Raw genomic sequence first — 14977 nt, forward strand, 5'->3', positions numbered from 1 at the left:
TAATTATTAATACATATTTACTCTATTGACGATGTTTAATACATATTCACGCTATTGACGATGTTTAATTATTAATACATATTTACTCTACTGACAATATTTATTAATACATATTTACTCTATTGACGATTTTTATTTATGAATACATATTTACTCTATTGACGATGTTTATTAATACATGTTTATTTATTGAGGATGTTTAATTATTAATACATATTTTCAAATTTTCCGCTTTCTGTACTACAAAATAAAAGCAGCAACTCAATCCGGTGTTGGCTTTTTTATTGTGGGGGAATAAAAGTGTCAAATGTGCTGCACAGCGCCACCATGTGGAGGAAGACTAAAAGCTTCTAATCCAACAAATAGATTGTATTCTCTTTAAAAAAAAACTCTCTATTGACAAGCTGCTCTATTTACACGATGATATGTTCTTCTGCTTACTTTCATATGAAACGGACTGCTTTTAAATGAGCACCTTTCATGTCACAAAGAAGGACAACAATCCATTCTTCATGAATGTTGGTGGCCATCTTGGCTACTTCCTGTGCCACTGCGAGTACAGGTGTCTGCTCACCTGCACCTGGCTAGCTAGGTGACTGCTAGTTGAGCCCCTCGCTGACGGGCATGTTGATGTGCGCCGTGAGCAGCGGCGTGCTGCGCGCCTGGTGCAGGACAAACACCTTGATGATGTCAGAGATGCCCTTGTCGCTGGTGCACTCCACCAGGGTCTGGACCGGGTACAAGAGTCCCGGCACCAGCAGGGGGATCTTCATGTAGGGCTTGCTCATCCTGTACAGGCTCTGGTCATACAGGAAGACCACGGCCAGGTCCACCATGGGCCGACACGCCGCCGTGTTCTGCACGTTGAGGGTGAGTTTGAAGGACGGGCCCAGGCCCTGGACCACCGCATTCATCCTGAGGGGTTCGGCGGGGTCGGAGGACACCGGGGTCAGACTGGACTCCAGGGCCTTGGCGTAGGCTTTGGCGGCGGCGAGGCGCAGGCGTATCAGGTCCATCTGGAAGGTGCGGTGCATGGCTGCGCCGTTTTCACGCTCCCTCAGAGTTTGGTCCACGTACAGCTTGGTCTTCTTGGGCACATTCAGACGAACGCTCTGGGCTGCCGGCGGTCCTGGAGTACTGTCCCGGTCTTCAAACGCCGCCGTCCTCTTCAGGATCTTGACCATCAGGCCACCGCCCTTGGCGGTCATAATCAGGGTCCCGTCCTCGCGCCCATAGCGGCCGAAGCAAATACTGGTCACCACGTCTGGTGTCCTGATGGTACTCAACAGGTTCTTGTCTCGGTACAGCCGGACCTCGCAGTTGGTGAGACCCACTAGAACTGCCTGGAAGCCCCGAGTGGGGAGGTCCATGGCAGCCATGGTGGAGATGGCAGCTGGGAGGAGAACTTTCCACAGCTTCTTCCCCTGAACACAAAACATGTCATGCCTTTCTTGTGCAGGACCTGAGACCAAGGTTACCTTCTGGGTGAACCCCTGCAGGCTGTGGTCAGCGGTGCCCACCACCACGTTCTTGGCCAGTCTCACCAGGCCCACCGGGTGTGATGGTAGCTCCACACAGTACCTGGGTCTGTCCGAGTCCCTGAGAGCACACCCAAATGTGTCAGAGGACGGCCCACCTGTCAGGTCTTAGATGGACCTACAGGACTCCTACTTCTACTCGCCCTGAAATGCATCCTGGGAAGTGTGGGGACAACCAAAATGAAGTCACCTGCGCAGAATGTAGATGTTTCCATCACGACACGCCACCGTCATCCGAAACTCCACATCGAACTGACCTGTCACGTCCATCATGGTGGGGGGGGCAGGCAGCGCCATCTTCAACAGTACAACATAAAACTCATCACACACATACAATATATATATACATACATACACACACACACACATATATATATAATGTGTATATATATTCTGTATATCATATATATATATATATACACACACACAATGTATATATATATACGGTATATGTATATATATATATATATACTGTATATCATATATATATATATACACTGCTCAAAAAAATTAAAGGAACAGTTTTTTTATCAGGGTATGGCATGAATTCAATTGCACTTTTCTGATAAGGTTTAGGTCAGGTAGGTGTCAGAGGGGGTTGTTCATCAGTTTCAGCTGCATTGGTGTTGATGGAATGAACAACAGGTGCACTAGAAGGCCAACAACGAGATGGCCCCCTAAACAGGACTGCTTTTGCAGGTGGAGGCCATTTCAAGTTCCTCCCTCTTGATCTTTTTAACTGTTTTTCCACAAGTGTTGGCTTTAGCTGGAGTCATTATCACCACTGAGAGCATGAGGCCATTTCTTAACCCTCCTGAAGTTGCACAGATTGTCCTCCTCCTCCAGGATGGCACATCCATGCGTGCTGTTGCAAGAAGATGTGATGTGTCTCCCAGTACAATCTCCAGAGCATGGAGGAGATTCCAGGAGACAGGCAGTTACTCTAGGAGAGCTGGACAGTCCTCATCCCATCAGCAGGACCCATATCTGCTGCTTTGTGCAAGGAGGAACAGGTTGAATGATACTGGTGTGAATGTCTCTGCCCAAACAGACTTCAGGAGGGTGGCCTCAGGGCACCACGTCCTGTAGTGTGCCCTGTGCTCACTGCTCACAACCGTGGAGCTCCATTGGCATTTGCCATAGAACAGCAGAATTGGCGCCCTGTGCTTTTCACAGATGAGAGCAGGTTGACCCTGAGCACCTGTGATAGACGTGAAAGGGTGTGGAGAAGCCAAGGAGAGCGCTATGCTGCCTGCAACATCATTCAGCATGACCCGTTGGCTGGTGGGTCAGTGATGGTCTGGGGAGGCATTTCCATGGAGGGACCAACAGACCTCTACAGGCTAGAGATCGGCAGTCTGACTGCCATTAGGTATGGGGATGAAATCCTTGCACCCATGGTCAGACCCTACGCTGGTGCAGTAGGTCCTGGGTTCCTCCTGGTCCACCACAATGCCCGGCCTCATGTGGCAAGAGTATGCAGACAGTATCTGGAGGATGAAGGAATTGACACAATTGAATGGCCCTCACCATCACCTGATCTAAAGCCCATAGAACACCTCTGGGACATAATGTTTGGCTCCATCAGGTTGCTCCTCAGACTTTACACTGATGCCCTTAGACAGATGTGGGAGGACATCCCACAAGACAGCATCCGTGGTCTCATAGGAGCATGCCGCCACGTTGTCAAGCATGCATAGAAGCACGTGGGGGCCACACAAGATATTGAAAATCATTTTCAGTTGCAGAAATTGAATTTAGGCAAAATGGACGAGCCTGCCACATCATTTTTTCACTTTGATTTTTGGGGTGTTTATATACTGAACCCTCTGTAGGCTGAACACTTTTATTTACATCAAAAGATGTGGCATCCTTTTGTTCCTGAGACATTAAACTGTCCATATCAGTATAGATATCACACTTTTGTTTTCACCATTGAAATCTGATGTGTTGTGTGTATATATATATATATATATATATATATATATATATATATATATATATATATATATATATATATATATATATATATATATATATATATATATATATATATATATATATATATATATATATATATATATATATATATATGTATATATATATATATATATGTGTGTATATATATATATACATATATATATATATATACATATATATATATATATATATATATACATATATATATATATATATATATATATACATATATATATATATATATATATATATATATATATACATATACATATATATATATACATATATATATATATATGTATATATACATATACATATATATATACATATATATATATATATGTATATATACATATACATATATATGTATATATACATATGTATATATATATATACATATATACATACATACATCACATCATATATATATATATATACAATGTGTGTGTATATATATATATATATATATATATATATATATATATATATAAAACATTGCTGTATGTATACTTTTGACCCAGCACATTTGCTCACATTTTCAGTAGAGCCATAATAAATTCATAAAAGAAGCAAACTTCATGAATGTTTTTTGTGAGCAACAAGTATGTGCTCCAATCACTACATCACAAAAAAATAAGAGTTGTAGAAATGATTGTAAACTGAAGACAGCCATGACATGATGTTCTTTACAAGTGTATCTACACTTTTGACCACCACTGTACTTGTTTTCTTGTCTCTCATAATGATCGTGAGCAATAAGCAACATTTAAAAAAAGTGCAGTTCCCCTTTAAATATCATCATCACGTTTCATTATCATTATGTGTGTGTGTGCTGTGTGTATATATATGTATATATATATATATATATATGTACAGTATATGTGTGTATATGTGTGTGTATATATATTAAATATACAAACCCCGTTCCCATATGAGTTGGGAAATTGTGTTGGATGTAAATATAAACGGAATACAATGATTTGCAAATCCTTTTCAAGCCATATTCAGTTGAATATGCTACAAAGACAACATATTTGATGTTCACACTCATAAACTTTTTTTTTTTTTTGCAAATAATAATTAACTTAGAATTTCATGGCTGCAACACGTGCCAAAGTAGTTGGGAATGGGCATGTTCACCACTGTGTTACATGACCTTTCCTTTTAACAACACTCAGTAAAGGTTTGGGAACTGAGGAGACACATTTTTGAAGCTTCTCAGGTGGAATTCTTTCCCATTCTTGCTTGATGTACAGCTTAAGTTGTTCAACAGTCCGGGGGTCTCCGTTGTGCTATTTTAGGCTTCACACATTTTCAATGGGAGACAGGTCTGGACTACAGGCAGGCCAGTCTAGTACCTGCACTCTTTTACTATGAAGCCATGTTGATGTAACACGTGGCTCGGCATTGTCTTGCTGAAATAAGCAGGGGCGTCCATGGTAACGTTGCTTGGATGGCAACATATGTTGCTCCAAAACCTGTATGTACCTTTCAGCATTAATGGTGCCTTCACAGATGTGTAAGTTACCCATGTCTTGGGCACTAATACACCCCCACACCATCACACATGCTGGCTCTTAAACTCTGTGCCTATAACAATCCGGATGGTTCTTTTCCTCTTTGGTCCAGAGGACACAAAGTCCACAGTTTCCAAAAACAATTTGAAATGTGGACTTGTCAGACCACAGAACACTTTTCCACTTTGTATCAGTCCATCTTAGATGAGCTCAGGCCCAGCGAAGCCGACTGCGTTTCTGGGTGTTGTTGATAAACGGTTTTCGCCTTGCATAGGAGAGTTTTAACTTGCACTTACAGATGTAGCAACCAACTGTAGTTACTGACAGTTTATTATTATTAATAATTAATGATATTTATCTTTGTGGAAACACTGATCATCTTAATGATTTCTCACAATAAATATATATAGAAACAGATAAATATCAATATGCAACACTTTATTTTTATATTTTCTCGAAGTGCACATTTTTCAAATTGAACATTTTCAAATGATGACTTCCAAGACAGTCTTGTGAAATCACAATATCCCATTTTAACACTAACATTTTTTAACAAATCATGAATGACTTTGCAGCATGTTTGTACAAATAATAACTCATGTCAAATATAAAAGTCAACCCTCAAATGTTGAAATAAATCATGTCACACTTTGAACTGGACACCAAATCTGTTATCTGTTTCTTTGTCAGTTAGTGAAGACCAAGTCTTTCAAATATTTTCTTGGATTTTCAAATTCTATTTGAGTTTTGTCTCTCTTAGAATTAAAAATGTCCAGCAAAGCGAGACCAGCTTGCTAGTAAATAAATACAATTTAAAAAATAGAGGCAGCTCACTGGTAAGTGCTGCTATTTGAGCTATTTTTAGAACAGGCCAGCCGGTGACTCATCTGATCCTTACGGGCGACTGCGTTGGTGACCCCTGCACTATGGACTGGACTCTCACTATTATGTAAGATCCACTGTGGACTGGACTCTCACTATTATGTAAGATCCACTGTGGACTGGACTCTCACTATTATGTAAGATCCACTGTGGACTGGACTCTCACTATTATGTAAGATCCACTGTGGACTGGACTCTCTCTCACTATTATGTAAGATCCACTGTGGACTGGACTCTCACTATTATGTTAGATCCACTATGGACTGGACTCTCACTATTATGTAAGATCCACTGTGGACTGGACTCTCACTATTATGTAAGATCCACTGTGGACTGGACTCTCACTATTATGTTAGATCCACTATGGACTGGACTCTCACTATTATGTTAGATCCACTATGGACTGGACTCTCACTATTATGTTAGATCCACTATGGACTGGACTCTCACTATTATGTTAGATCCACTATGGACTGGGCTTTCACAATATTATGTCAGACCCACTCGACGTCCATTGCACACGGTCTCCGCTAAAGGGGAGGGAGGGGGATTGTCACCCACATCTGCGGTCCTCTCCAAGGTTTCTCATAGTCATTCACATTGACATCCCACTGAGTTGTGAGTTTTTCCTTGCCCTTATGTGGGCTCTGAACCGAGGATGTGGTTGTGGCTTGTGCAGCCCTTTGAGACACTTGTGATTTAGGGCTATATAAATAAACATTGATATATATATAGTGATGTGTTTACAGTATAGATGTATAACTAGATGGAGTTACCTTTGCGAGGATGATGAAGGCCTCGGGGTCCAGCACGTAAACATGGCCGCTCTCAGTGCCGATCACCAGGCAGCTGACGCCGTCTTCGTCCGCCGTGCTCTTCTTCAGGGTTGCGATGCAGGTGATGACGGTCTGAGGCGGCGAGGAAGAAGCCGATGGCGTCCTGACCAGGGTGCGTGTGTGTGTGTGTGTGTGTGAGGTTTACCTGTCGCTTGATGGCTTGTTGCTTGTGCACCTGGAGGAAGCGCTCCTGGTGCTCGGCATCCAGAGACAGGAAGTGAATGGAGCGCACGGACAGCGGCACGTCCGCCTTCTTCCTGATGCTCTCCAACGTCTCCTTCAGGGTCCCGGGGTGGATGTGGCCCTCCCTGGCCTGCTGCCACACATCCTGACCGATCACACCACAGCACTGACTGAGCCGCAGGTCATCCCAGAAGAGCGGAACAGGCGTCGGCACAAACCTGCTCCAGCGCGTTGACGTCCAGGCTCGGCAGCGTGAACTTGCAGTAAGGCCTCAGGTTCTTGTAGACGTACACGCACGGCCCGGAGGCCACGGCCACGGCGGGAATGCGAGGCTCGTGGAGGTCCATGAAGAAGGCCACCAGGCCGGCGGGAAGGTCCAGCAAGGCGCTCTCGCTCGCCAGCGACGTTCCTCGGTAGACCTTCAGCTTCATGGCTGACGAGCCGCTGCCCAAGTCACCCACGACCAGACCGCTGTCGCCGTCGCCGCTCAGGTCGGCCAGGTCCACGCAGGACGTGAAGGTGTGGAGTCCCGCCACCGGGTCGTAGTGGGCATCCAGCCACTTGCCGTCTTCCACGCCAAACTCCGACATGACGACAGCAAAACCTGCCCCTGGCCACAAAATAAACATGACGTCACACTCTGCTTCCTGCACGGAAAGGATTCACTTCAACACTTTCCTCTTCACGTGTAGGACAAACATCTAAAGATTGTTACAGCTCGTCACGGAAATGACGTCAATGTGTGACATCACTCAGGTGTTCGCGGCCAGAACAATTATTCAACCGCCTGCTTTTCAGCAGCTGACTCACCGTTGTCAAGGAAACCGAGGAGCGGCGCCTCGTTTCCGGTTTACTGCACACGTCGCCCAGATGAAGTCTTTCAAAGCAGCACAACAGTTCGGGGTAGCAGCACAACAGTTCGGGGTAGCAGCACAACAGTTCGGGGTAGCAGCACAACAGTTCGGGTTAGCAGCACAACAGTTCGGGTTAGCAGCACAACAGCTAGGGTTAGCAGCACAACAGCTAGGGTTAGCAGCACAACAGTTCGGGTTAGCAGCACAACAGCTAGGGTTAGCAGCACAACAGTTCGGATTAGCAGCTGTTTCTAATCCATAAATCCTCTTCCAGTTTCTTCGGCCAGTGTCCCCGGCTGATGACGTCAGCCACACGCGACGCTGCTCCTACCTGCGTCCAGTACACAAGAGACACTTTTTTCAAATAAAATCAAATTTGGTGGACTCTGACTTCCATTTCACATCATAGAACTATCCGACATGACTAGATATAAAATCATTAAAAAATATATTTGAAATAGTTTTTATCGAGGCGGCGCAGGGCGTGACGTCATCAGCAAACTGCTTCCCAATTGGTTCTTTGCTTGCAGTTTAAAAAGTTGCCCGCGAAGGCTGAGGCACGCGCAGCCGACTAGCATCTAGCATCTAGCATCTAGCATCTAACATACTATCCTCGCCTTAGTAAGCACAGCAAACATATCCAGAGTGAGTTAGGCATTAATAGGACGGAAGGTGGACACTCCTTATACAAGCAGTCATTGACATATTTCAACATTTGTCGGTTGGTGGCTAATGCTAACAACAACCCAACCTCGTCCTTCATGCTAACTGAAGACATCCGAGTAAGTCATTTGAATGCAACTTTGAGCATTCCTTGAAATAACCTTTTATTATCATATCATATCCTTGTAACGTCAAAATGTCCCAAATCCAGCTACGTTGTTACCATGAATCGATGAACGTGGACCCCGACTTAAAAAAGTAGACAAACTTATTGGAGTGTTACCATTTAGTGGTCAATTGTACGGTTTTTGATTGATTGATTGAAACGTTTATTAGTAGATTGCACAGTACAGTACATATTCCCTACAATTGACCACTAAATGGTAACACCCCAATGAGTTCTTCAACTTGTTTAAGTCGGGGTCCACGTTAATCAATATATGGTAATATACAGTACAGTACGGAATATGTACTGTATTGTGCAATCTACTAATAACAGTTTCAATCAATCAATTGTGAAAGTAGAAGGTGACAGAAAAATTATATCAGAATAGTTTTATTGCCATTGTTTGAGAACGGGTTCACAAACTAGGAATTGTTCTTGGTGCAATGGTGCAACATAAAAGACATATAACACAGATTTGGTAAGAACGAGAGCTGTAACTGAGCTATCAGATCTTGTTATAGACTTAGAAGGAATTCTAGGGAGCTACTGTAAGGAGGTATTGTTCATGTGCCTGATGGCCGAGGGGAAACAACTGTTGAGGTGGCGAGAGGTGTGGGTCTGGATGGACCGTAGTCTCCTGCCTGAGGGGAGAGAGGAGAATAGTTTGTGTCCAGGGTGAGAAGAGTCAGCTGTGACGCCTCCTGGTCCTGGAGGAGAACAAGTCCTGGAGGGATGGGAGCTTGCAGCCAATCACCTGCTCAGCAGCACGTACCATGCGCTGCAGTCCATGCTTATCCTGGACTGTGGCGCCGGGGAACCACACAGTGATGGTGGAGATCAGGATGGACTCCATGATGGCTGAGTAAAACTGCACCAGCATCTCGGTCGGCACCTTAAGTTTCCTCAGCTGCCGCAGGAAGTACATCCTCTGCTGGGCCTTCTTGATGAGGGAGCTGATGGTCGACTCCCACTTGAGGTCTTGGGTGATGGTGGTGCCCAAAAAACGGAAGGAGTCCACAATGGAGACGGGGGTAGGAGAGTCAATCAGGGTGAGGGGGGATGGTGGGGCTGTGACTTTCCTGAAGTCCATGATCATCTCCACTGTTTTCTGGGCGTTCAGCTCCAGGTTGTTGAGGCTGCACCAGGACGCCAGCCGGTCCACCTCTCTCCTGTAGGCGGACTCATCGCCATCCGAGATGAGCCCGATGAGGGTAGTGTCATCCGCAAACTTGAGCAGTTTTACGGACTGGTGACTGGAGGTGCAGCAGTTTGTGTACAGGGAGAAGAGCCAGGGGGAGAGTACACTGCCCTGAGGTGTACCAGTGTTTGTGGTTCGACTGTCCGAGACAATCTTCCCCAGCCGCACGTGCTGTCTTCGCTCTGTCAGGAAGTCATTGATCCAACTGCAGAGGGAGTCGGGCACGCTGAGCTGGTAGAGCTGGTCTCGTAGCAGTCCAGGGAGGATGGTGTTGAAGAGTTGTTCAAGAGTGTTTGTTGGTGTTAGCCAAGATGATTAAGTCTTGTTTGTTGTATTGTTTGTGTCAGCCAAGATGATTAAGTCTTGTCTGTTGTAACGTTTGTGTTAGCCAAGATTATTAAGTCTTGTTTGTTGTAATGTTTGTGTCAGCCAAGATGATTAAGTCTTGTTGTTGTCATGTTTGTGTCAGTCAAGATCAAGATGATTAAGTCTTGTTGTCATGTTTGTGTCAGTCAAGATCAAGATAATTAAGTCTTGTTGTTGTCATGTTTGTGTCAGTCAAGATCAAGATGATTAAGTCTTGTTGTTGTCATGTTTGTGTCAGTCAAGATCAAGATGATTAAGTCTTGTTGTCATGTTTGTGTCAGTCAAGATCAAGATGATTAAGTCTTGTTGTTGTCATGTTTGTGTCAGTCAAGATCAAGATGATTAAGTCTTGTTGTTGTCATGTTTGTGTCAGTCAAGATCAAGATGATTAAGTCTTGTTGTCATGTTTGTGTCAGTCAAGATCAGGATGATGGAGTCTTGTTGTCATGTTTGTGTCAGTCAAGATCAAGATGATTAGGTCCTGTTGTTGTCATGTTTGTGTCAGTCAAGATCAAGATGATTAAGTCTTGTTGTTGTCATGTTTGTGTCAGTAAAGATCAAGATGATTAGGTCCTGTTGTTGTCATGTTTGTCAGTCAAGATCAAGATGATTAAGTCTTGTTGTTGTCATGTTTGTGTCAGTCAAGATCAAGATGATTAAGTCTTGTTGTTGTAATGTTTGTGTCAGTCAAGATCAAGATGATTAAGTCCTGTTGTTGTCATGTTTGTGTCAGTCAAGATCAAGATGATTAAGTCCTGTTGTTGTAATGTTTGTGTCAGTCAAGATCAAGATGATTAAGTCTTGTTGTTGTAATGTTTGTGTCAGTCAAGATCAAGATGATTAAGTCCTGTTGTTGTCATGTTTGTGTCAGTCAAGATCAAGATGATTAAGTCCTGTTGTTGTCATGTTTGTGTCAGTCAAGATCAGGATGATGGAGTCTTGTTGTTGTCATGTTTGTGTCAGTCAAGATCAAGATGATTAAGTCTTGTTGTTGTCATGTTTGTGTCAGTCAAGATCAAGATGATTATGTCCTGTTGTTGTAATGTTTGTGTCAGTCAAGATCAAGATGATTAAGTCCTGTTGTTGTCATGTTTGTGTCAGTCAAGATCAAGATGCTTAAGTCCTGTTGTTGTCATGTTTGTGTCAGTCAAGATCAAGATGCTTAAGTCCTGTTGTTGTCATGTTTGTGTCAGTCAAGATCAAGATGCTTAAGTCCTGTTGTTGTCATGTTTGTGTCAGTCAAGATCAAGATGATTAAGTCCTGTTGTTGTCATGTTTGTGTCAGTCAAGATCAAGATGATTAAGTCCTGTTGTTGTCATGTTTGTGTCAGTCAAGATCAAGATGCTTAAGTCCTGTTGTTGTCATGTTTGTGTCAGTCAAGATCAAGATGATTAAGTCCTGTTGTTGTCATGTTTGTGTCAGTCAAGATCAAGATGATGGAGTCTTATTTAGCTGGGAAGCCAGAGAGATTTGGTGGAGTGGAGGTTGAAGACATCAAGAGAGACCTTCAGGAAGAATTCTCTACTCTGCCAAATAAGGTCAGTCACGTCACAATCGATGGGCTGATCACTAATGTATTGATCGATCAGGAAAAGACAGATTTTGATAGTGATCAGCTTGGGTTGTGTTATTAGGAAGATGGCAGCATCCAGTCGGAGAACTTGCAGGTCTACCTGAGAGTTCGACCCTTTACAGCATCTGACAATGACGAGTCACAGGTAACACACAACCACACAACCACACACACGCACCATGTCTAATACAAAGTAGTGTATAGTTCTAACTTATATCGGTCAGTAGACACGTTATGGAAGATACAAACTACAACATGGCTGATGGGGAGAAGACGCTGTCGAAGTGGCGACACTAGACTAGATGTGACCAATCTAAGACTAGATGTAACAATCTAAATCTAAGACTACCGGTAGATGTAACAATCTAAGTCTAAGACTAGATGTAACAATCTAAGTCTAAGACTAGATGTAACAATCTAAGTCTAAGACTAGATGTAACAATATAAGTCTAAGACTAGATGTGACCCATCTAAGTCTAAGACTAGATGTGACCAATCTAAGACTAGATGTAACAATCTAAATCTAAGACTAGATGTAACAATCTAAGTCTAAGACTAGATGTAACAATATAAGCCTAAGACTAGATGTGACCCATCTAAGTCTAAGACTAGATGTGACCCATCTAAGTCTAAGACTAGATGTGACCCATCTAAGTCTAAGACTAGATGTAACCCATCTAAGACTAGATGTAACAATCTAAGTCTAAGACTAGATGTGACCCATCTAAGTCTAAGACTAGATGTAACCCATCTAAGACCAGATGTAACAACCTAAGTCTAAGACTAGATGTAACAAGCTAAGTCTAAGTCGAGATGTGACCCATCTTAACACAACAACTACGACACAAAACACAACAACTATAAGACAAAACACAACAACTATAAGACATACCACAACAACTATAAGACATACCACAACAACTATAAGACAAAACACAACAACTATAAGACATACCACAACAATTATAAGACATACCACAACAACTATAAGACATAACACAACAACTACAAGACAAAACACAACAACTATAAGACATAACACAAAAACTATAAGACATAACACAACAGCTATAAGACAAAACACAACTATAAGTCATAACACAACAACTATGAGAAATAACACAACAACTATGAGACATAACACAACAACTATAAAACAAAACACAACTATTATAAGACATAACACAACAACTATAAAACAAAACACAACTATTATAAGACATAACACAACAACTATAAGACAAAACACAACTATAAGTCATAACACAACAACTATGAGAAATAACACAACTATCAGACAAAACACAACAACTGTCAGACAAAACACAACAACTGTCACACAAAACACAACAACTATCAGACAAAACACAACAACTATCAGACAAAACACAACAACTATCAGACAAAACACAACAACTATGAGACATAACACAACAACTTTGAGACATAACACAACAACTATAAATCTAACACTACAACTTTGAGACATAACACAACTATAAGACAAAACAAAACTTTGAGCCATAACTCAACAACTTTAAAACATAACACAACAACTATAAGACAAAACACAACTTTGAGCCATAACTCAACAACTTTAAAACATAACACAACAACTATAAGACAAAACACAACTTTGAGACATAATTCAACAACTATAAGACAAAACACAACTATAAGACAAAACACAACAACTATGAGACATAACACAACAACTATGATACATAACACGACAACTATAAAAAATAACACGACAACTATGAGACATAACACAACACAAGGTGTGCAGTAAACACACCATACAAGGTGTGCAGTAACACACAGTACAAGGTGTGCAGTAACACACAGTACAAGGTGTGCAGTAACACACAGTACAAGGTGTGCAGTAACACACAGTACAAGGTGTGCAGTAACACACAGTACAAGGTGTGCAGTAACACACAGTACAAGGTGTGCAGTAAACACACCATACAAGGTGTGCAGTAACACACCATACAAGGTGTGCAGTAACACACCATACAAGGCGTGCAGTAACACACAGTACAAGGTGTGCAGTAACACACAGTACAAGGTGTGCAGTAAACACACCGTACAAGGTGTGCAGTAAACACACCGTACAAGGTGTGCAGTAAACACACCGTACAAGGTGTGCAGTAAACACACCGTACAAGGTGTGCAGTAAACACACCGTTCAAGGTGTGCAGTAAACACACCGTACAAGGTGTGCAGTAAACACACCGTACAAGGTGTGCAGTAAACACACCATGCAAGGTGTGCAGTAAACACACCATACAAGGTGTGCAGTAAACACACCGTACAAGGTGTGCAGTAAACACACCATGCAAGGTGTGCAGTAAACACACCATACAAGGTGTGCAGTAAACACACCGTACAAGGTGTGCAGTAAACACACCATGCAAGGTGTGCAGTAAACACACCATACAAGGTGTAAACAGCAATGTTGTGACACTCTTAAACAGGACAATACTGCCATCTACTGTACATGCATATGTGACAATAACATCTAGGGCTTTTAGAGAGTGCAGTGCACAACTGCACACACAACAAGGAGACGAAGCAGAATGCATCATCAGAGAGGGTGTTCAGCATGGTTAGAAAAATAGTGACAGAGAATAGAACGAGGATGGACAATTCAACCCTTAACTCAACAATAAGTAGATGAGTGTTATGTGTGTGTATAAGTGTAAATAAATGAACACTGAAATTCAAGTATTTCTCTTATTTTTATATATACCGGTATATATATATATATATATATATATATATATATATATATATATATATATATATATATATATATATATATATATATATATATAGCTATAATTCACTGAAAGGCAAGTATTTCTTATATTTATATATATATATATATATATATATATATATATATATATATATATATATATATATATATATATATATATATATATATGAAATACTTGACTTAAACAAACAATACAAGGTGTGCAGTGACACACAATACAAGGTGTGCAGTGACACACAATACAAGGTGTTCAGTAAACACACAATACAAGGTGTGCAGTAAACACACAAGACAAGTAGTAAACACACAAGGTGTGCGGTAAAAGTGGACTTACCATGACCATGGTCTATCACAAACAAGTGGACTTACCATGACCATGGTCTATCACAAATAAGTGGACTTACCATGACCATGGTCTATCACAAATAAGTGGAC

General features: G+C 41.9%; 2 protein-coding genes across 3 annotated transcripts in view; one reads left to right on the forward strand and one right to left on the reverse strand.

The window, feature by feature from the left end:
- Positions 1-267: 267 nt before the first annotated feature.
- bbs1 (Bardet-Biedl syndrome 1) lies at positions 268-8105 on the reverse strand. Of its 2 annotated transcripts, XM_061981190.2 has the most exons (7): positions 7747-8105; positions 7155-7546; positions 6899-7081; positions 6694-6825; positions 1729-1835; positions 1479-1599; positions 268-1424 (listed from the first exon to the last, which is right to left on the reverse strand). In XM_061981190.2, the coding sequence occupies exons 2-7, from the start codon at positions 7524-7526 to the stop codon at positions 600-602; spliced, it is 1740 nt and encodes a 579-aa protein (XP_061837174.1). In that variant the 5' UTR covers positions 7527-7546; positions 7747-8105; the 3' UTR covers positions 268-599. The 2 variants fall into 2 exon arrangements, with proteins under 2 accessions (XP_061837174.1, XP_061837173.1); XM_061981189.2 differs by lacking the exon at positions 7747-8105 and having other exon boundaries at positions 7155-7692.
- Positions 8106-8347: 242 nt separating this feature from the next.
- Positions 8348-14977, forward strand: part of LOC133620036 (uncharacterized) — a 33880-nt gene continuing 27250 nt past the window's right edge. The window contains exons 1-3 of the mRNA XM_061981187.2: positions 8348-8572; positions 11607-11722; positions 11819-11902. Of these exons, the coding sequence (XP_061837171.1) occupies positions 11618-11722; positions 11819-11902 (189 nt within the window). The 5' untranslated portion in view covers positions 8348-8572; positions 11607-11617. The remainder of the gene's footprint in view (positions 8573-11606; positions 11723-11818; positions 11903-14977) is intronic.

Source organism: Nerophis lumbriciformis, linkage group LG32, assembly GCF_033978685.3.
Source record: "Nerophis lumbriciformis linkage group LG32, RoL_Nlum_v2.1, whole genome shotgun sequence".
Taxonomy (NCBI): Eukaryota; Metazoa; Chordata; class Actinopteri; order Syngnathiformes; family Syngnathidae; genus Nerophis; species Nerophis lumbriciformis.

Coding starts and splice junctions, on each gene's coding strand:
- bbs1 (XM_061981189.2), bottom strand. CDS start 7,565: ATGTTTATTTTGTGGCCAGGGGCAGGTTTTGCTGTCGTCATGTCGGAG. Junction 7,082..7,154: donor ACGTCAACGCGCTGGAGCAG/GTTTGTGCCGAC, acceptor GTGATCGGTCAG/GATGTGTGGCAGCAGGCCAG. Junction 1,600..1,728: donor AACATCTACATTCTGCGCAG/GTGACTTCATTT, acceptor GTGTGCTCTCAG/GGACTCGGACAGACCCAGGT.